This window comes from Sciurus vulgaris (assembly GCF_902686455.1).
Source record: "Sciurus vulgaris genome assembly, chromosome: 7".
In the NCBI taxonomy this organism is placed as follows: domain Eukaryota; kingdom Metazoa; phylum Chordata; class Mammalia; order Rodentia; family Sciuridae; genus Sciurus; species Sciurus vulgaris.
In genome coordinates this window covers 124,178,529-124,202,474 of record NC_136467.1, presented here as the reverse complement: position 1 = coordinate 124,202,474, position 23,946 = coordinate 124,178,529, and the positions used below count along the sequence as shown (strand labels likewise).

General features: G+C 40.0%; 1 protein-coding gene across 1 annotated transcript; it reads right to left on the bottom strand.

Moving 5' to 3' along the window:
• Positions 1-4,544: 4,544 nt before the first annotated feature.
• On the bottom strand, positions 4,545-12,632 carry LOC306666042 (HLA class II histocompatibility antigen, DQ beta 1 chain-like). Its single transcript, XM_079147851.1, has 6 exons — positions 12,435-12,632; positions 10,714-10,983; positions 7,013-7,294; positions 6,409-6,519; positions 5,917-5,940; positions 4,545-5,318 (listed from the first exon to the last, which is right to left on the bottom strand). Exons 1-6 carry the CDS (start codon positions 12,541-12,543, stop codon positions 5,305-5,307), a joined length of 810 nt encoding a protein of 269 aa, XP_079003977.1. The 5' UTR covers positions 12,544-12,632; the 3' UTR covers positions 4,545-5,304.
• Positions 12,633-23,946: the final 11,314 nt, after the last annotated feature.

Here is a 23,946-nt window from a genome sequence, read left to right as displayed (position 1 = left end):
GAAATTCATCTGGAAGAATAAGAAACCCAGAATAGCTAAAGCAATCCTCAGTAGAAAGAGCGAAGCACGGGGTATTGCAATACCAGATCTTCAACTCTATTACAAAGCAATAGTAACAAAAACGGCATGGTATTGGTACCAAAATAGACAGGTAGATCAATGGTACAGAATAGAGGACATGGACACAAACAAATAAATACAATTTTCTCATACTAGACAAAGGTGCCAAAAATATGCAATGGAGAAAAGATAGCCTCTTCAACAAATGGTGCTGGGAAAACTGGAAATCCATATGCAACAGAATGAAACTAAATCCCTATCTCTCACCCTGCACAAAACTCAACTCACAATGGATCAAGGACCTCAGAATCAGACCAGAGACCCTGCATCTTATAGAAGAAAAAGTAGGTCCAAACCTCCAACTTGTTGGCTTAGGATCAGACTTCCTTAACAGGACTCCCATAGCCCAGGAAATAAAAGCAAGAATCAACAACTGGGATAGATTCAAACTAAAAGGCTTTCTCTCAGCAAAGGAAACTATCAGTAATGTGAAGAGAGAGCCAACAGAGTGGGAGAATATCTTTGCCACTCATACTCCAGATAGAGCGCTAATTTCCAGAATCTATAAAGAACTCAAAAAGCTCTACACCAAGAATACAAATAATCCAATCAACAAATGGGCTAAGGAAATGAACAGACACTTCACAGAAGATGTGCAAGCAATCAACAGATATATGAAAAAATGTTCAACATCTCTAGTAATGAGAAATACAAATCAAAACTACCCTAAGATTTCATCTCACCCCAATTAGAATGGTGATTATCAAGACCACAAGCAACAATAGGTGTTGGCTAGGATGTGGGGAGAAAGGTACACTCATACATTGCTGGTGGGGTTTCAAATTAGTGCAGCCACTCTGGAAAGCAGTATGGAGATCCCTCAGAAAGCTTGGAATTGAACCACCATTTGATCCAGCTATCCCACTCCTTGGCCTATACCCAAAGGACTTAAAATCAGCATACTACAGAGATACAGCCACATTAATGTTCTTAGCTGCTCAATTCACCATAGCCAGATTGTGGAACCAACCTAGATGCCCTTCAGTTGATGAATGGATAAAGAAACTGTGGCATACACACACAATGGCATATTACTCTGCCATGAAGAATGATAAAATTATGGCATTTGCAGGCAAATGGATGAAATTGGAGAATATCATGCTAAGCGAGATAAGCCAATCTCAAAAAATAAAGGACGAATGATCTCGCTGATAAGCGGATGAGGACATATAAGGGGGGGTAGGAGGGGTTAGCATTAGCGTTAGGGTTAAGTTTAGGGTTAGGGATAAGGAGGGTGGTAAGAATGGAGGAAGGAAGGACTGTATAGAGGGAAAAGAGGGGTGGAAGGGGTGGGGGGAAGGGAAAAAAATTACAGAATTAATCAAACATTGCCCTATGTAAATTTATGATTTTTAATTAAAAAAGTCATTGTATTTCAGATTTTCATAAATAAATATAAATGAATTAAATAACATATTTGAGAGTATCTACAAACTAAACCAGTGTGAATATAAGATCAAATGAGTGGGTTTAAAAAAAAAATGAGTGGGTTTACAAAATTTCCCATAAATTGATCATTGTTAAAGCTGGACTATTGATACACAGTACTCTTCTCTCTGCTAGTGTATGTAGTTGGAAAACAAAATTGAATACAAAATTGAAAAAGAAAGTATTCCAAGAAAACCAAAAAATTATAGGCAGTGAATTCCATTTGAAGTTATGTTAACTAAAAACCAAGTAGTTTATAGGAACCTCTCAGAAATATGACTCTAAATATGTATGCAGCAGTGAATAATAGCAAAGGAAAGTAATGTAATACTTTGTTATTGACTAATCTAAGCCTCATTGTTTGTATATTCACTAATTCATGAGTAATGCAAAAATGGTCACTGAGTATCAATTTTGTAATATGTACCATACTATATTTTTCCAAAATAATGTAAAAAATACATTCATTATTTTATAGAACTTAAACATTTGTTATCTTAACAGAACATGTACTCCATATATGTCTATTACATATATGACACATACATATACATATATTTATTTTCACAAACATACAAAGTGAAGAATTTATAAAGGAAAAAAATAACGTGAGAGAGTATTACATAGGGAACAGCTATAACCTGGTGGGATTTAGAAGAGATGTGGTAGTCTTCTGTTACTATAGCAAATACCTGAGACATATCAAATTTTAAAGGGAAAACGTTGGTTTTGGCCCATTGTTTTGGAAGTTTCAGTCCATGATCAATTGGCCCTATTCCTCTGAGCCTGCGGCAAGACAGCACATCACAGCAGGAGTGAATGACAGAGCAAAACTGCTCACCTCATGGTCAGGAAGTGAAAAAGGCAAAGAGACCAGGATCCCATGATCTCCTTCAGGATGTGACCTTTCAGTTCCCTAAATTCCCACTATGCCTAATTGTTCTCTAGTACACCCATACATTTTCCTCCAAGTTATATTCTTCCTAAGACTTGGTTCTTCTTGGTTAGCAAAATTGTTTAGAAATTAGATTCTTGATATTTTGATTAAGATTATACTGCCCAGTGAAATCTCAGTACAAAAACTACTTTCATGAAACTCCCTGGAAGAAAGGGAAGACTTTGACCTTTGTATTAAAAAAGAATCTTTCAGGATCAGTGAGTAGAGGGAAGGAATTGGGGAGATAAGGGAAGAACAATGGAATGGATCTGACCTAACTTTCCCATGTACATATATGAATATATCACAGTGAATCTACCATTATGTATATCTATGAGGCACGAATTTTAAAAAAACAATGAATAGCAGAAAGATCAGTAGATGAGAGGGAAGGAAACAGGGAGAGGGAGGAGAGGAAGAAAAGGGGAAGTAGTAGAGACTGAATTAGAGCAAATTATATTCCATGCTTTTATAATCATGTTAAAATCATCCTAATGTGAAGTATAACTAAAAGAATCAATAAAAAAAGAATCTTTCAGAATGTGTTTTATGTGACAATGTTGAACTGTACGAATGTCCTAGAATGTACTCTTATTCTGTTCCACTTATATTTCAACTAGAACAAATGGATCTCAATGTCTTTCTAAACTCTTTTTTGAGTCTGGCTCCATACTCAGTTTTTCTTCCCTTGCAAAGTCAAAAGCAAAGAGCTACCCATAGAGACTGAGGACTCTGAAAAAACCCAGTGCACGTTTTTCCCATTTCCCCCAAGAATGCCACTCCTTTTTGATCCCTGTAAGTAGCAATGATCACTCTGAGGAAGACGACAAAACTTCTGACTCCACTCAACATCTCGCTCTGGACAGATTCAGACCATGACCTTGGGAAGCAGAACCCCAAGTGTCAGTGTCTGCCTACACACCCACAATGTTCCTGGATGGTGATGTTCATTACAGTGGAATGAAAGAGGTAAAGCTCCCAAGGAAGGCTGGGTCTCCATTCTGATTTCATTCAGGGGAAGGACAGTCTTGCCAAAGGTTCCTCAAGCACAATGTGTCAGTGAGGGAGAAGGGAGGGCATATCTGTTCTTCAGGGACATGGCCTTCCATAACCTCAGAGATAAGCTCCCTGACATCTAAATGACAAAACCTAGAGACTGAGATGGAGACCAGCTTCCAGGGCTGAAACATCAAAGAGGCCACAGGGTATAGTGACTTCCCCAATAACCAGGTAGAGAGCGTCATCAGGAATCAACAGGTCACAATGTCCACAGATGAGACGAGCCCTAGCCTCTAAGATTTTCGGCTCAGCAGTGCAATCAGGTGAACATGCAAGAGACAAAAAATGGAATGCATGTGAACCAGCCCCTCCCATGAGGGACCCTAGAAGTAGAAGGAGCTCTGTCATTTGTTTTGTGGGTTCCATGAGAAACTTGGTGAGGAGGCTCTGGTAGCTGGGCTGCTCCATGTGGAGATGTAGACATCTCCATGCTGGAAGATCATTTCCAGCATCACAAGGAACTGGAAAATCCAGTCCTTGTTCATAATTAAGGGGCTGGACACAATCCCGGTTGTCTACATCCTGTGTACGAGATGAGGTTATTGAGAGTTGAATGCATTGCTCAGGCTTGGTCAATGGGATTTTTCCTATAATTGTTAAAATTTTGGTAGACATTCTAGAAATATGAAACAAAGACAGAAATACACAGAGAAACATAGGCAAGATGTGCAGAGAAGAGAAATGTAGAAAATAGAGATGCAAAAAGAAAACAGAAAAACAGATGCAGATAGTGACAAAGGTATAGAGAAAAATAGGCAGTGACATGTGAAAAAGACTAGATGAAAAGGGACATGCATAAAGAAGTATACAAGGACAAAGAGACACACAGGGAAAGAAAGATGCACAGACAGACGTATAACAGAATGAGAAAAGAGATATAGATCTCCTTGAATAACTGGATCTGGCTCTGGTACCCAAAAATAAAATAAAATAATAAAATAAAATAAAAACTCGACCCTGGTTTTCTTGTAACATGAACAAAATGAGTTTGAATTGGGTCTCTAATCATTTGAAACTACAAATAGTACTTTTATTGCTGGCTAGTTACTCAAAAATAAAATTAGCCTTGATCAACATGACTTGCCAGGATATACTTGAAACATCAGTGACCAGGTCACTCTATCTGTCCCCAAATAATTCTTATAATACTTACCAACCTGGAAGAGTCTGAGATAGTATAAGGTCGATGTACTGTACAGCAAGAGTTCACGGCTCTTAAATCATGAAGGATGTGACACTGATTTCCTACCCCTTCTACCTACCCTTACCCAGCATCCATGATGTTCTAGTCTTCTTTCAAGAACAACCCCTCCTCTGGCACAGGCAGGTAGGGGCACCACAAACCGTGTTCCTTTCATTTCACACTGCTTTCCACTCTCTGTTCAGTAAAGGAGATTTGGGATACAGATAACTCAGAATCATGTTTAATCATGGGGGGAAAAAACTCTTCAACCAGGAAAATGGTTTTAATGCATCCCTTGAGCAGTCTTTGGGGGAATGACAGAAACAGAAGAAGCCCTTGGGGTCTGAGTAGACACTGCTGGCAGTGCACGGGCAGAGGCTCCAGGGTCAATACAGGAAGCAAAGTCACAGCAGATCACTGGGGAGGGGGTCACAGGAGGTGAGCTGGCATTTGCACTAAAGCCACTACAGACCCTGATCTCAGAAGGAGTCAGACAGCCTGACATGTTGGGAACTCTGGGCAGGGACAGGCAGGCATTGCAGAAGAGTGATTGCCAATCCCAAAGTGCATTCAGGACTCAGTGCAGAAGCCCTGTGGATGAAAAAGTGGGGAGAGTGATCAGCACAGGGTACCCTGAGAGATCCCCACACTGCTCCCTTCTCCTGGATCCCCTATTGCATCAGACAAAGAAAGCTGAGGTCCAGGCCACACCGCTGTTACCTCATCCAATATCTGTGTAAAGGTGAAATCAGCTCAAGAGGACCCAGAACTTCATCTTAACATAGATGTGTGGGAGGTAAAGAAAGAGTCACGACCCTTCTGGGAAATATGAAGGGTTCGTTCTCTTTAGTAAGCTGGATGGTGACTCACCTTCTTCCCACCATGCAGCCTCTTTCAGGCACTGGCAATTGCCTACAGATAGTACCCACCGATGTATGGCACTAAGTTGGCATTGCCCAAGACATGGCTCTGGCTTCTAGTTTCATGGAAAGATGCCACCAAAGTTATGGCCAGGTTCTGGGAACAACCTCCAGAGCTTCAGAAGGCCACCTTCTCCCTCACTCTTGATCCCCACAGCAAGAAACACCAGGAGATGAGACCGTTGTGTCAAGTACCCCAACCTCACCCCATGTCCCTCCCTCTTATACCTGTGCTTCTTCCCTGCACTGAACAAAGGTTGAAATATTACCTGAAGCTGCAGGTCCACGAGTTCCTACAAAAAGAAGTTACAGAGAAAGGTCTCATTACATAACACTGACTCTCTCACACACCCCAAAGGGAAATGAACTATGCAATTTAATTGGAGAGTTATATTCTCTCCCATCCATGTTCTACAGGCCCTAAGCACCCCAAAATAAAATTCCCCAAAGTGAATGAAACTGTTACTAGACAGAAGGGAAAACAAGGCTCTGACTCTCTTAATGGATGAAGTTCCTAGAAAGAAACCAATGAAACACTAATGAACAGTAAGGAAATCCTAAAATTAACTCTGCCAGTCAGTTGTGTGGCAAGGCTCTTTCGGATTTCAACTTCTCCCCCTGGGTTTTTCCATCTCCTCCTGCCTCCATCCCAACCTCCTTGCTTTAGGACAGGAGGAAAAACTACCTCTAGAGGCAGAGCCTCCCTTAACGGAGGGTCTCAAGTATGGCCTGTCTTCCCTGTTTACCCCAGAATGCCTCACCTTTCTGACTCCTGTGACGGATGAGAAGGCCCAGCCCAAGGAAGATCAGCCCCAGCACAAATCCCCCGATGCCACTCAACATCTTGCTCTGTGAAGATTCAGACTGTGCCCCTGGGGAACAGAGTCCGAGTGTCAACATTTGTCCTCACACCCTCAGGGTCCCTGGCTGAGGGTCTGAAGTCCAGCCTGAGTTACAAGAGGTGGAAGTGCCAGGGAACCTAGGTTCTCCATGTGGACATATACAGGGGAGGGAAGGACCAGCCATCAGATCGGTGGACAGAATTGGTGGGCAAGGGAGAGGGGTAAGTGGATGCCTGTTCCATAGGAACATGTCCACAACCTTAGGCTCAAGATCTAAGACCCCGATCACACCATATTAGCCAATCCCTCTGAGCTATCAGTGCTGGGTTCAAGGGCCACAGTGTATACAATGATCTCCCTGCTATCTGGAGAAAGAGTTAAGTCAGGATTCTTCTGACATCCTTGCTAGGGACAAAGGTGTTAGTCTGTGAATCCAGGACAAGGGATGAGAAGGTTTAGGCCAGAAAGAGCTCTGCCTTCTGTCTTCTGGGACCCACAGTGAGAGAAATAAGTTGCCCCTTACTCCACTCCACTGTGACGGGGCTCTGGAGGCTGGGATGCTCCACATGGCAGGTGTAGACATCTCCACGCTGGGGAGTCGCTTCCAGCATCACGAGGATCTGGAAGGTCCAGTCCCCATTCCTAATAAGGGGAGTGGACACAACACCAGCTGTCTCCTCCTGGTCATTCCGGAACCACCGAACTTTGATCTGGCTTGGATAGAAATCCGTCACTGAGCAGACCAGCAGGTTGTGGTGGTTTAGAGCCTCTGTCCTGGTTGGGGAGATGGTCACCTTTGGCTCCACTGTGAGTAACATAAGAAAAGACAGAATGAGTGAAATGTGAGACCACACAGCAAGTCCTCTAGGAGTCTCTCCTCGGTACCAGAGTGGGAATCCCTGGATTCCAGATTTTAGAACAAGATTCATTCAACAAATATAAATTTGAAAATCACTGGGAATACAGTTAAACGGTCGACCAGGGTCCCTGCTTTTATAGAACTCACAATCTAATAACAGAGACCAAATAGTGAATGCTACTTCTAAGAGTTAATAATTTTTGAAGTAAAAGTAGAGGAGCCTTGCACACTCATACATTGCTGGTGGAGTTACAAATCAGTGCAGCCACTCTGGAAAGCAGTATGGAGATTCCTCAGAAAACTTGGAATGGAAACACCATTTGATCCAGATACCCCACTCCTCAGTTTATACCCATAGGACTTGAAATCAGTATACTACATGATGCAGCCACATCAATGTTCATAGCTGCTCAATTCACAATAGCTAGATTGTGGAACCAACCGAGATGCCCTTCAATTTATGAAGGGATAAAGAAACTGTGGTATATATACACAAAGGAATATTACTCAGCCATAAAGAAGAATAAAATTATGGCATTTGCTGGTAAATGGATGAAACTGGAAAATATCATGCTAAGTGAGTTAAGCCAATCCCAAAAAACCAAAGGCCAAATGTTTTCTCTGACAAGTGGATGACAATACATAACAAGGGAGGGGGTAGGGAGAAGAGAAGAATGAAGGAATTTTGGATGGTGTAGAGAAAATGGGACAGGAGGGGATGGGGGAAGGAAAGATAGTAGAATGAAACAGACAGTATTACCCTAATGTGTATGTATGATTACATGAATGGTGTGGATCTACATTGTGCACAACCATAGAAATGAAAAGTTGTACCCCATTTGCATACAATAAAAAAATTAAAGAATTAAAAATTTTAATTAAAAAAAAAAGTAGAGGAGCCTTGAAACAAACACCACCACCAAAGCATCCTGCTTGCCCATGCCTTGGTTCTCATGGACAAATAGAGCCCTGCTGAGTTTACGTATCGTGTCCTTTACATCGCAAGTCATTTCACTCTATTTCCCTTATTCCTTTACTATGAAACTATACTAAATATTCATTTTTTTTAATTTAAGGATATGGTATGTTCTCTCGTTTTTCTTTTTTTAAATTTTTTTTACACTCTAAGTGAATTTAATTACTAGCCTCCTATCCTACTCCACCCCCTCGCTATGAAGAATCACTTCCTTGTTTTGCAATCAGACATTACCACCTATGTTCTCTATAGAAAGTATTCTGAGATTTTTGCAGAAGTTGGCCTGGGTTAAGGAGAAATGTAGGTTGAACATATAAATATGACTCAGAGATGCCAAGTTTGGCAGGTTGTCTCAGAACCTGATTAAACTGATACTCATGAGGATAATATTTTCAGTTTGTATTTTAACCCTGAACTTCTTCCTAGACTTAGACTGAAATCCTGGCCAACTATATAGATTTACAAAATCTGTTCATCTTAAATAGATTAGAAGTAAAAAACAGGGGGCACAAATTCCTAAGAAAGATGTGAGAATTTTTTATGAAATAGGAAAAACATAAGTAATTGGTGGAATGATGATGTGGGTTAGAAGGAGAAGAGATTGTGAAAATTAAAAAGTGTTGTGAGTATGCATAAATAAACTGGGGTTAGACTAAGGATTGGTTCATTAGTGAATTTTCAGTCCTACGAACATTAAAAACAGAGAGGAATAGATTCATACTGCTGCTTTCAGTCATAACCAGTTTTAAAGAAGCTTTGCTCGCATTAGTTTTTTTGTTTTTTTGTTTTTTTGGTTTTTTTTTGGGGGGGGGGGAGGTACTGGGAATTGAACCCAGGGGCACTTAACCACTGAGCCACATTCCCAGCCCCTTTTTGTATTTTATTAGAGACAGGGTCTCCTTTAGTTGCTTAGGGACTTGCTAAATTGCTGAGGCTGGCTTTGAACTCGTCATGCTCCTGCCTCAGCCTCCCAAGGTGCTGGGATTACAGGTATTCATTACCTTGCCCAGTTTATCCACGTCTGAAATGCCTGCTGTGTAATTTGGGGAGCCTTCAAGATTTGATGAGTAATTTGGGGGCTAATTACCTAAAGTTTTTATTATGTATCACTATTAGCGTATGTAAATTGGTATTGCCAAACCCTATACCAAGGTGGCTGTGAGATCAAATGGCACAATAGATGGTGCTTGAGATGGTAACTGTCTAGAAATGAGTGTTCCCTAAATGGGTAAAATTAGTTTTTAGAATGTTTACCCCTAAAAAGGATGGTAATGGTGGGCGGCAGGAGTGGGGAATCCTAGATCAAAAGCAATCTAAAACAATTTTTATTCAATCATTTAATGATTTCCATTTATTTATTCTAAAACTTCAGCCCTTCCATTATGCCATTTGTTGAGCTTTTCTAAGAAATTAAAACTCTGCCTTACATCATTCAAGTATTGTTTTGGGGGCTGGGATGTAGCTCAGTGGCAAAGCACTTGCCTCACATGCTCATAACCCTGGGTTCTATCCCTAGTTCCAAACAAGAAAAGACAAAAAGAAAAAAGACAAACCCTAACCGAGTATTGTTTTTGTTCTTAGCAAACACTTTTTCCTTAGACTTGTGTTTGTAAATTCTAAATTATTAATATCCAAGTCAATTTGAGTTTACTTCAAAGAGTTAAGCAAAATAATAAAGAATAATTTGTTTTTAAGTTTTATTTACCTTTCTGTTTTCTCCTGAGCCTAAATGGATGGGCATCTGAGTATATATATTCATAAATTTAACAAAGTTTTTTTGAGCTCAGACTATACCAGTAATAATTTAGAATCAGGTACTAGGTAGGCATACAACAATCACAAAATAGTCTCTTCCCTCAAAGAGCTCTAGGATAAGTAACAGTCATTTAAGAAAACAGACTTACCATGAATTCACAGCACAAGTCAAAAGACATTATTTCATGGCTATGATCTATCACAGGTGTGCAAGGTGTCCTGCACTCTCTGCTGCAGCAGCCCTATCTCCAAAGCCCGTTAGGCTTCTCAGGGGCCGAGCTCTGAAGATGCCTCAGTGGGTAACTCGGAGGAGGGCCAAAGGAAGGTCAAAGGAAGGGCACCCTGGGCACGGGACTTAGGTAAGGAACCCAAGGAAGCTTGAAAACGGCGGCGCGGGGCGAGAACGCACAGAAAACAGAAATGAGAGCAGAGCACAAGGCAGGTAGGAAACTGGCCACGCTGGGCCACCTGCAGGGATGGGGCAGGCGGTCCCCCGCCCTCGGCTCACTCCCGCCCTCCGCCGCCGCCGAACGGGCGGGTGTGGGGAGGGGGACTCGGGTCCCTGAGGCTCCTGATCCCGCCCGGGCCCCGGGTTTCCGCCGCCCCCCGGGTGTGGGGTGGGGGCCGGCCTCACCTCGCCGCTTCAACGTCGTGCGGAGCTCGATCCCGTAGTTGTGTTTGCACACAGTGTCCACCTCGGCCCGCGTCTGCTCCAGGACGTCCTTCTGGCTGTTCCAGTACTCGGCGTCCGGCCGCCCCAGCTCGGTCACCGCGCGGTACTCCCCCACGTCGCTGTCGAAGCGCACGTTCTCCTCCAGGTTGTAGACGTATCTGGCTATCAGCCGCACCCGCTGCGTCCCGTTGGTGAAGTAGCAATAGCCCTTGAACTGGTACACGAAATCCCCTGCGAGGAATCACCAGGGGGTCAGGCAGGTCTCAGTCGGTCCTCCGCGGACTGTGACCCAGGGAAGCCGTGGTGGGGGGGTGGCCCGTTGCGTCGGATAAACCTAAAACCTGCCTCGCGACCCGCCTGGGCTCAGACCCGGAATTCTCCAAGCCGCTCAGCCCAGCGCTAACGCGCACGCGCACTTCGGAATCTGCCTAGAGTAGGACCTGAGGGTCAAGAGCCCTTCTCTAAGGGCAAGCCCTGGCACCTGTGAACCCCTGCCTGAGCTGTGGACCAAGGGAAGAGGGCCGTTAGGTTGAGCTCACACTGATCTCGGCATTACAGCATTTTACCATAGAACTCCTAGGAACCTCGGAGACAGTTATCCACATAAGCTTGAGAGTTGAAGGAGAATGAAAAGAAAGGCCTAGTAATTAAGCTTGCCTTGGTCCTCATGAGCATCTTCTCTTGGTCCCTGAACAAAATATCTTTCTTCCTGTGCCTGGTCTTATTCTCTGTTTTTTGCTACTTTCACCCAACTGCAGTGTGAGTTTCACTCACTCCTGAGTTAGATAAGACCCACACACCTCCCCAACCCTAGAAAGAGGCATTTATTTACAAAAAGAGCACAAGCTGGGGAATAAGGTAAATTATATTCCAGTTAAACTGAGAATTGACTGCTTGGACAGGTTACTTAACAGAGTGTCCCTATCAAAAATATAACTGTGTGAAAAGAAAGTCATAATAAATACCCTCACAAGGATATTAGGAAGATTGAGAGTTTATATAAAGTACTCCCATTTTTGAAGTGAGTGGTTTCTCAAATTGTATTGTATATTTCCCTTCTATGCCTAATTCTCTCTTCTAAATTCTGTCCACCATCAACCCAAGTCTCTAAATTCCATTCAAGTTATTATTTGACCAAAAATCAGTGCAACTTCAAGTTAAGACTCCCTTTCTGCTGACTTCACTCATTTATAATTTGCCTCCCCAAAATCTCCACTTGGAGATGTATAAAGTCTTTTTCCTCTAACACTGAGAATACAAAGACCATTGCTGATCTACACTTCCCCAACCCATAATCTCATACTTTTTACTCCACACAAGATCTTAGAAGACATTTGACAGGAGGACATATACAAATCCTTTGGTATCTTCTTTGAGAAATTTATTTTCTTCATAAATGGTTTCCTTTATCCTATCCTTGGCAGTAAAAATAAACTTTGTCTCCTTCTCTTATTATAATGCTCCCAGGTTTGAGCGTGTGGAGTGGGCATTGTCCCCACTTCAATATTAGAAGATGGAAATGAGAATTTAATGTAACCCTGTTTCTCATTAAGATGACCTCTATTATAAAAGACTGTCCTTAGATCATGGAGCTCCCCATTCCCTACATCCCAGGGTCCCAAGAGTCCCCAGAGCCTATTGCCCGGAGTGGTAACTCCAGAGAGCAACTGCCCTGTACTTACGTGGAGAATCCCTGCTGTCAGTCACCGGGCTGCTCAGCATCATCAGCAACACCATCACAGCAGCTTTACGAAGGCCTCTGGGAATCTGATGAACTATCTTGCCCAACATAACTGAAAACAAAGAAAAAAGTAACAGCAGTCAACACAGCTTACACTTGCTTTACCCACTTCAGAGTGACAGACTTATGAATGCTTCCATGCATATTAGGAGTGACAAGTCCCTAGGAAAGGAACCAATCAGCACTGGAGCTGAAGTACCTCTCATCCGTCTCCAGGTAGACATTTTTTATGAAGGCTCTCAATTCAATATCTGCCCTGTGTCTTTATTAAATTGCCCTGGATAAACATTTGAGGTGATGGTTTCCTCTCAATTAAAGAAGATGCCCTAATACTTCTGAAGAGTGGATGTATTAGAGGTTTAAAAAAGTGACTCAATTATAAACATCATTGTTATATTTATTTGAAACCTATTGTTCTTACACTTGGGGGATTTAGTAGGAGAATATAAATGGGAGTCATATTTCAGGGGACTGAAAGTTATTGTCACAGATACATTCACTTTTATTATATTAGACAGTCTGGGAACTTTACATTGTGGTGAGAAAAGCAGGGTTCTTAGAGGAAAATGGTCTTGAGCTGCAATTCTATAGCTAACATCTTGGGCTTTATAAGATGTGAATCATTTTTCATGAATTTTACACCTGAATCTTAATACATACTCATTTAAAAGTAATATAACTTATTTAGTATTGCAAAATGTTCTTCAACTGTCATGTGTAACTGTTGGAAATATCAGGTTAATATGTGGAACAGGAAAACAAGCAAAAAATATTTTTTGACCCTCAACCCTGCTGGCAAGTGATTATGCCTTATGCAAGAATCTGTTGCACTCATGATCTTTCAGTGAAAATATTTGAAATAAAGCTAAATTTTCTCTAATAGGTCAGCTACTTAAATCCTTCACAACCATGAAATAGGTCCATCTGATATCAGCAAAGACAAAACCCACAAACTCACAACTAAGGCATAGTCACCCTTAGTTTTGAGGATACAAAGCAAAAGATGTAGAAGAGCATTTTCTGAGATCTGACAGTGTTAATGATGGAGCAGATATTTCCTTACAGGTTGCACTGTGCAAGTCCTAAACACCAAATCCTGAATGGCAGAAGTATCAATGTGTTCTTTTAATAAATGTCTTATTTGTCAAGCTTCTCTTGCCCATGTCTAATTGTAAATCAGTTAGAACAGGGACTTTAAAATGTTCATGACAATACTAAACAAGATAATAACACACACCCCTCTCCCTCTCTCCCTGCCTCTCTATTTCTTATATTTTGTATTCTCTTTTTGAAAGAGAGGGAAGAATCTAAAAGCAGAATATAAGGAGTCTACCAGACAAAAAGAGGTAGAGAAGAAACCATAGGAAGTTTACATTGTGGCACAAGAAGGTATCAAGTTATGCCATATTCTGTATTAGGTTCACAGATGTTCAGTAAATGAGACTGAGAAGGTTGTCACTGAGCTCCCAACAACAGCTTTGTGCTCAGGATCAGGGTAAGTCCAGTATAAGTAAGGTCTCCTTTGGTGTGATGGATATATGAGAAGGAACATCAATCTCAGACCTGGAATGGGGTTGGGAGACAAGAATGGACACAAAGGAACTTTGAAGATTCCCTCTGTGTCCTCAGTCCCCACCACAGTGTCCCTCAAACTAAGCAGAGGGTTCCATCCCATCCCCTACTTCTGCCCTGAAGGAAAAGATCCCTCAAATTTATCCTGGGCCTGAGAAATGAAGGCTGCCTCAGATGGAGGATTTTTTGGTCTCAGAGGCCTCTTCACACAGATCTTTCACTTAGCAACACAAGTGTCAACTCAGAACCCCTTTTTCTGATTTGCTAAAATCTCAGGAGGCAGTGCTTTGGCCTTCCGCCAGCTGGTTCCCATGGCCCAGCCTTCTCTAGAGTTCTCCGTACTGCCCATGTCCCTGCTGCATTTCTCAGGGCAGCTGCTACTGGCCTGGCCTGGGGGGAAAGCTATTCAGACCAACACCTCATCCCGTGGTGCCTCACCCCAGTGACACTGCAGGACCTCTGTGAAGACATGGCAGTTAGCATGAGGGCAGTGTGCATCCCATGTGGTAGATGAGATAAAGAAACTGTCATTAACATGGGTAAAGGTTACAGGGGCCTTCCTTGGTTTCATCAGAGTAGAAGGAAAACATTGTGGACCCCTCCCAGGAAACTCAAGAAGAAATCATCTACTCCCTCAGTATCCTTCAGAATCTGTGCTTGCTCAGTAGGATTAAATGTGGATCTAAAAACCATTTTGTCATGAGAAAGTTCCCAGGACTTTATTCTGTATTCTTTTCAGAAATCAAGAAATGCATCTCCTAAGGATTCTGAGGCCTCTTCAGTGTCAGTAGTAATATTTTATTATAATATATATAAAACATATAACCAAATATTTTATAACATGTTATTGAATATATTATTAAATATTATAGAACATTAAATATATAATTAAGCTTAATATTAAATACATAAATATCATGATAATCTTATGATAGTATATATAATAAAATATATATTACTACTATGGAATAGTAATAGAGTAAGATAATAGAATATTATTTGCTTTAATTAAAACCTAACAAGTAAATTACTCCTAAATTTTTCTAAATCTTTTTTTTAATTTGTTCTAATTAGTTTTACATGAGAGCAGAATGCATTTTGACTCATTGTACACAAATGGAGCACAACTTTTCATCACTGATGTATAGAAACACATTTGACTTATGGGTGTTGATTTCATTTCCTATTACTTTGCTAAAGTCACATATGAGTTCTAGAAGTTTACTGGAGTCTGCTAACCGTAGAATCATGTCATCAGCAAATAGTGATAGTTTGAGTTCTTCTTTTCCTATTTGTATCCCTTTAATTTCTTTGGTCTGTCCAATTGCTCTGGCTAGTATTTCAAGGATGATGTTGAGTCAAATGGTGAGAGAGGGCATCCCTGACTTGTTGCAGTTTTTAGAGGGAATGCTTTCAATTTTCTCCACTTAGAATGATGTTGGCCTTGGGTTTAGCATAGATAGCTTTTACAATGTTGAGGTATGTTCCTACTATCCTAGTTTTTTCTAGTATTTTGAACATGAAGGATGCTGTTCAAATGCTTTTTCTGCATCTATTGAAATGATCATAATTCTTAACTTTAAGTCTATTGATGTGATGAATTACATTTATTGATTTCTGGATGTTGAACCAACCTTGCATCCCTGGGATGAACCCCACTTGATCATGGTGCACTATCTTTCTAATATGTTTTTGTATGTGATTTTCCAGAATTTTATTGAGAATTTTTGCATCTATGTTCATCAGGAATATTGTTCTGAAGATTTTTTCTTTGATGTGTCTTTGTCTGGTTTTGGTATGATGGTGATACTAGCCTCATAGAATTGAATTTGGAAGGGTTCACTCCTTTTCTATTTCATGGAATAATTTGAGAAGTATCTGTGTTAATTCTTCTTTGAAGGTCTTGTAGAACTTGACTGAGAATCTGTCTGGTCCAGGACTTTTCTTGGTTGGTAGGCTTTTGATGGCATTTTCTATTTCATTGCTTGAAATTGATCTGTTTAAATTGTGTATGTCTTCCTGATTCCAGTTTGGATAGATCATATATCTCTAGAAATTTGTCAATGTCTTTGAGATTTTCTATTTTATTTGAGTATAAATTTTCACAATAGTTTCTAATTAACTCCTGTATTCCAGTAGTGTCCATGGTGATATTTCCTTTTTCATCACAAATTTTAGTAATTTGAATTTTCTCTCTCCTTTTCTTCATTAGTATAGCTAAGGATTAATCAATTTTATTTTTTCAAAGAACCAACTTTTTGTTTTGTCTATTTTTTTAATTGTTTCCTTTGTTTCAATTTCATTGATTTCAGTCCTGATTTTAATTATTTCTTATCCTCTGCTGCTTTTATCAGTCAGGACACCAGAAACAGAGTTCTGATTGCCTAATTCAGAATGAAGGAACTTCAGAAATAGAAGGTATAAATGGGGGTAAGGGGGGGGAAAGAGGGTGAAGATGTGGGCCCATCAAGGGATTTTGAAATTCTTGGAGTCCAGCAAGAGTGGGAAGCCTGGAAAGGCAAGGGGAGGTGGCAAAGTTATAGTCCTGGAGGAACAAGTCACTGCCAGAGCAATTGTGACCCAAAGCAGAAATGAACAAAGAAGGAACACCATGGTCTTGCTCTTTTCCAGCCTTCTGATCTCCTGCTGGTGCCTCCCACTGGTTGAATCCAACTAGAGCAAACTGGAAAGTCTGGCCATACGATGCAATCCTTTGAAGCAGAGTATGGAGAATAGCCCAGGTCAGGCAAACTAAGAATAATCATTACATTCCTATTATCACACAGGACATCAACTATAGGGTGAAGCTAATGCTCTAGACAGAAGAACAAAGAGTTAGAAATAATTGGGCTTATGTTGATATGAGTAAGTACTTATATGAATAAGTCAATCAGCCTTAAAGACTGCTCTGGTGCTGACTTGTTCTTCTTTTCCTAGGGCTTTGAGATGTAATATTAGGTCATTTATTTGTTGACTTTTTATTCTTTTAATGTACAAGCTCAATGTAACAAACTTTCCTCTTAGTACTGCTTTCATAGTGTCCCAGAGATTTTGATATGTTGTATCAGTATTCTCATTCACCTCTAAGAATTTTTTTATCTGCTCCCTGATTTCTTCTGCTATTCATTCATCATTCAATAGCATATTATTTAGTCTCCAGGTGTTGGAGTAGCTTCTATTTTTTATTTTATCATTTATTTCTAGTTTCATTCCATTATGATCTGATAGAATGCAGGGTAGTATTTCTATTTTTCTATTTCTATTTTCTGTATTTGCTGAGAATTGCTTTGTGGCATAACATATCTATTTTAGAGAAGGATCCATATGCAGCTAAGAAAAAAGTGTATTCACTAAATGATGGATGAAATACTCTATATGTGTCCATTAAATCTGAATTATTGATTGTATTATTGAGTTCTATAGTTTCTTTGTTTAATTGAGAGGTGAGTTAAAGTCACCCAGTATTATTGTGGTTGTGTTCAGCATATTGTTGGGGTTTTTTTTTTTTTTAATCTAATCCGTCAGTCTTTGTCTTTTGATTGATGAATTTAGGACATTAACATTCAGTGTTATTATTAAGATATGATTTGTATTCTTGGTCATTTTGGTTTACTTTTGGTTTTTAACTTGACTTGGTTTCTCCTTTGATTGGCTTTTCCTTTAGTGTAGTTCCTTCCTTTGCTGTCTTTCATTGTTGTTTTTCAGTTCCTCTTCATGGAATATTCTACTGAGAATGTTCTGAAGTGCAGGCTTTCTAGTTGTCAATTCTTTTAACTTTTTTTTTTTATCATGGGAGGTTTTTATTTCATCTTCAAATCTGAGCACAGAGAGCAATCTGTGTTCCAAAGGTAGGCAATACACTGACTAATGATGGGCAATCGCAGCAGACAAATTGAAGGTAAACAGTAGGGGATGGGTGGACAGGGATGGCTGCCTCCCAGAAAAATGGTATTTCCTCTGCTTGAATCCCAAGTCATGGAGGGACAAGGAATGCAGCCTTCCTCTAGTCTGCGATCTTGGATCCTCCTTGTTATTTCTCATCACTACTCAGAGGATGAAGACTTTATGGTCTTAAAGTTATACATTTTACTTTATTATTATGGAGGGAAAGTGAGGCAGGAAGGCATATTCGATGTGTTCGATCATGAATCCATTTCATTTTTCCTACTCTGAATTGCCACCTCCATCCCCACTCAGAACTACCATTTCGACTATTATTTCAGATCTCAGAATCTGGTTCTCCTTTCTGAGGGCTGGTAATACATAAACTTGAGTGTAAAACAGCAATTTAAATCAAATTGATGGAAGAGCAAAAAAATGAATGAAACTTTGTGGGCTATGTGGGTTATAATGGCAGAGTCCAGAATCATATCTCATCTATCTTGATTTGATTTAGAGAAAGAGGAACTATCTGCTCCCCATAGCAGCTTTTGCCAATTGCCCACAAGCCCACACTGTGTCACATGTGTGGTTGCCCTCCATTTCTCACCTCATGATCATGGGTCGCGTGGTGTCTCACACATCTTTTTTTTTTTTTATTGGTAGTTCAGCCTCCCTTCCCAAAGACCCAAGATCCTAGACAGTGGGTTCCATCACTTAACTGTATTTTTTGTAGTTATGGTCCTTTACTTCAAAACCAAAAATACATTTCCTAGTTCCTACCTTTAAGAAGTTTAGATGTTGGAAAGTATACAGATAAGGGAAGAAGACAAGAGAAGAAACAAAAGTTTGCAACAGTCACTAAGAGGAATGTCAAGTACTGCTTCTTGGCATCAGATCTGCTATTATTCTCCCTTCCCCACACCATTTTACAACCCAGATTGTCAGTCTGTGAACATCCCAGCCAGCTATTAGTCCACTCGTCAGCCTGTGAACATTCTCGGCAGTCATTGGTCCAGATTGTCAGCCTGTGAACATTCTCATCAGTCATTGGTCTGTTATTAGCCTGTGAACTACTTAAGAATAGCTCCCCCACCATTTTTTCTCTCTCTCCTCCTGGCTTTCACTCTCTCTCTTGTGTGTGCGAGCTCTCTCTCTTTTCCTCTCATTTTCTCTCTCTCACCCTGCAGGAAGACACTTTGCCTGTTTGCTTAATTAAATCTGTTGCATGAGTTCCGGTGTCTGAAGTGGTTTCTGGGTGCTTTCATTGCTGACTAAAGACAAAACTGGAGCATGTCCAAGGCTCAAGGAACAATCAGAAGTACATAATGACAGCAGTGCCCACTGGTCCATTTGATGACTTTTCTCTCAAAAAGGAGTGGCATTATAGTACTGTAAGATGACAATGATTTGTTGGATTAATTCATAAATAATTTTTCAAGATGAGGAGGAGGAGGAGGGCATGATGGTATAGAAATCATAACAGGGTTGAAAGACTGGCATTATAGCTGTGCTTCTTAAGGAAGGTGATGACTCTAAGAAGTGAGAGTCAATGAGAAGCTTAAATGAATTAGACAAAAAAATCTAATATGCAAATTCAATGTTTTTTTAAATTTTCATTGTGATGTGTGAACCCTCTACATAAGCCTGAAAACTTCAGTAAAAGGTGTTTCATGCCATAGACTTGTATTTGTAGTGTATCAGGGTGGAGGAAGGATGAAATTCTAGAAGAGAATGTGTTCCATGGTCATGTACACTATGCAAGAGGTCAAGTATTCTAATATTAGAATGTTTTTGCCTTCATAACAAAAGCACCCACTAAAAATGGCTCATCCTTTAAAGATACTATGTTTCATAATGGAAAGTTCAGGAACAGAGCAGTCTTTAAGGCTGATTGACTTATTCATATAAGTACTTACTCATATCAACATAAGCCCAATTATTTCTAACTCTTTGTTCTTCTGTCTAGAGCATTAGCTTCACCCTATAGTTGATGTCCTGTGTGATAATAGGAATGTAATGATTATTCTTAGTTTGCCTGACCTGGGCTATTCTCCATACTCTGCTTCAAAGGATTGCATCGTATGGCCAGACTTTCCAGTTTGCTCTAGTTGGATTCAACCAGTGGGAGGCACCAGCAGGAGATCAGAAGGCTGGAAAAGAGCAAGACCATGGTGTTCCTTCTTCATTCATTTCTGCTTTGGGTCACAATTGCTCTGGCAGTGACTTGTTCCTCCAGGACTATAACTTTGCCACCTCCCCTTGCCTTTCCAGGCTTCCCACTCTTGCTGGACTCCAAGAATTTCAAAATCCCTTGATGGGCCCACATCTTCACCCTCTTTTACCCCCTTACCCCCATTTATTACCTTCTATTTCTGAAGTTCCTTCATTCTGAATTAGGCAATCAGAACTCTGTTTCTGGTGTCCTGACTGATAAAAGCAATCTCCAGTCAGCTTCTGTGGAAACACACTCTCTTATTCATAGAACTGGGTAGGGAGAGGCTGGTTTTACTTTCTGAGAAGTCTTGAGAAGACTGTCAACACATTTCATTGACCTGAATTGTATAAGGCCTGTCCAATCCCAAATCAGTCCATGACACAGGAAATGAGAATATCATTATTTAGACTAATCATATGACATGAAAAAAGTTGGAGATTTTAAAGCGTTTTCCCCTTTGACTATGAGAATACATACAAATTTGCTGAGGTAACTGTATTTATGTAGGTTCATCTCTGTGTCTTCTATTCTGTACCACTGTTCTACCTGCCTATTTTGGTACCAAAACCATGCCGTTTTTGTTACTAATTCTCTGTAGTATGGTTTAAGGTATTGTGATATCTCCTGCTTCACTGTTCCTGCTCAGTATTGTTTTGGCTATTTGAGGTCTCTTATTCTTCCCGATGAAGTTCATGATTTCTTTCTCTATTTCTATGAGGAATGTCACTGGAATTTTAATTGGAATTGCATTGAATCTGTATAGTGCTTTAGTAGAATGGCCATTGTGACAATATTAATTCTACCTATCCAAGAACATGGGAGATCTTTCTATCTTCTAAGATTTTCTTCAATTTCTTTCTTTAGCGTTCTGTAGTTTTCATTGTAGAGGTCTTTCACCTGTTTTGTTAGATTGATTCCCAAGTTTTTTTTTTGTTGTTGTTTTCTTTTGTTTTTTTTTTTTTTTTTGAGGCTATTGTGAATGGAGTAGTTTTCCTAATTTCTCTTTCAGAGGATTCATCACTTATGAATAGAAATGCATTAGATTTATGCATATCAATTTTATATCCTGCTACTTTGCTGAATTCATTTATTAGTTCTAGAAGTTTTCTGGTGGGGTTTTTTGGATCTTTTAAATATAGAATCATGTCATTGGCAAATAGTGACAGCTTGTGTTCTTCTTTTCCTATTTGTGTCCCTTTAACTTCTTTGGTCTGTCTAATTGCTCTGGCTAGTGTTTTAAGCACGATTTTGAATAGAAGTGGTGAAAGAAAGCACACCTACCTTATTCCAGTTTTTAGAGGGAATGCCTTCAGTTTTTCTCCATTAAGAATGATGTTGGCTTGGGCTTAGCATAGATAGCCTTTACAATGTTGAGGTATGTTCCTACTATTCCTGTTTTTTCTAGTGTTTTAAGCATGAATGGGTGCCATATTTTATCAAATGCTTTCATAGCATCTATTGAAATAATCATGTGATTCTTAACCTTAAGTTTTTGATATGATGAATTACATTTATTGATTTTTGAATGTTGAACCAGCTTACATCCCTGGGATAAACCCCACTTGATCATGGTACACTATCTTTTTACTATATTTTTCTATGCAATTTGCCAGTATTTTGTTAAGGATTTTTACATCTATGTTCATCAGTGATATTGGTCTAAAGTTTTCTTTCCTTGATGCATCTTTGTCTGGTTTTGGTATCAGAGTGATACTAGCCTCATAGAATGAGTTTGGAAGGGTTCCCTCCTTTTCTATTTCCCGAAATACCTTGAGGAGTATTGGTATAAGCTCTTCTTTAAAGGTCTTGTAGAATTTGGCTGAGGCTTTTCTTGGTTGGTAGGCTTTTGATAGTTTCTTCTATTTCGGTGCTTGAAAGTGATTGTTTCTCTTGCTGAGAAGAAGTTTTTTAGTTTGAATCCATCCCATTTATTGATTCTTGATTTTAGTTCTTGTGCTTTAGGGGTCTTGTTAAGGAAGTCAGATCCTAGGCTTATATAGTGAAGAGTTGGGCCTACTTTTACTTCTATTAGGTGCAGGGTCTCTGTTCTAGTGCCTAAGTCTTTGATCCACTTTGAGTTGATTTTGTGCAGGGTGAGAGATAGAGGTTTAATTTCATTTTCTTACATATGGATTACCACTTTTCCCAGCACCATTTGTTGAATAGGCTATATTTTTTGGCACTTTTGTGCAGTACGGGATAACTGTATTTGTGGATTTGTCTCTGTGTCTTCTATTTTGTACCTTTGGTCTACATGTCTATTTTGGTACTAACACCATACTGTTTTAGTTACTATTGCTCTGTCATTCTTTTTGATTCATTCTGTTATTTTTTCCCTTCCCCCCACCCCTCCCACCCCTCTTTACCCTCTATACAGTACTTCCTTCCTCCATACTTGCCCCCCTCCCTAACCCTAACTCTAACCCTAACACTAACCCTTCCCTCCCCCCCATTATGTGTCATCCTCCACTTATTAGTGATATCATTCGTCCTTTCGCTTTTTGAGATTGGCTTATCTCACTTAGCATGATATTCTCCAATTTCATCCATTTGCCTGCAAATGCCATAATTTTATCATTCTTTATGGCTGAGTAATATTCCATTGTATATATATATACCACGGTTTCTTTATCCACTCATCAATTGAAGGGCATCTAGGTTGGTTCCACAGTCTGGCTATTGTGAATTGAGCAGCTATGAACATTGATGTGGCTGTATGTCTGTAGTATGCTGATTTTAAGTCCTTTGGGTATAGGCCAAGGAGTGGGATAGCTGGGTCAAATGGAGGGTCCATTCCAAGTTTTCTAAGGAATCTCCACACTGCTTTCCAGAGTGGCTGCACTAATTTGCAGCCCCACCAGCAATGTATGAGTGTACCTTTCTCCCCACATCCTCGCCAACACCTGTTGTTGCTCGTATTCTTGATAATCGCCATTCTAATTGGGGTGAGATGGAATCTTAGGGTGGTTTTGATTTGCATTTCTCTTATTACTAGAGATGTTGAGCATTTTTCCATATGTTTGTTGATTGCTTGTAGATCTTCTTCTGTGAAGTGTCTATTCATTTCCTTGACCCATTTGTCAACTGGATTATTTGAATTCTTGGAGTAGAGTTTTTTGAGTTCTTTATACATTCTGGAGATTAGTGCTCTATCTGAAGTATGATTGGCAAAGATATTCTCCCACTCTGTAGGCTCCTTCTTCGCATTGCTGATAGTTTCCTTTGCTGAGAGAAAGCTTTTTAGTTTGAATCTATCCCAGTGGTTGATTCAAGCTTTTATTTCTTGTGCTATGGGAGTCCTGTTAAGGAAATCTGATCCTAGACCAACAAGGTGAAGATTTGGACCTACTTTTTCTTCTATAATCTGCAGGGTCTCTGGTCTGATTCCGAGGTCCTTAATCCATTTTGAGTTTAGTTTCGTGCATGGTGAGAGATATGGGTTTAGTTTCATTCTGTTGCATATGGATTTCCAATTCTCCCAGCACCATTTGTTGAAGAGGCTATCTTTTCTCCATTGCATATTTTTGGCCCCTTTGTCTAATATGAGAAAATTGTATTTATTTGGATTTGTGTCCGTGTCCTCTATTCTGTACCATTGATCTACCTTTCTATTTTGATACCAATACCATGCCATTTTTGTTACTATTGCTTTGTAGTACAGTTCTTTGTAGTAGAGTAGATCAAGTAAGATCTGGTATTGCAATACCCCCTGTTTCACTCTTCCTGCTAAGGATTGGTTTAGCTATTCTGGGTTTCTTATTCTACCAGATGAATTTCATAATTC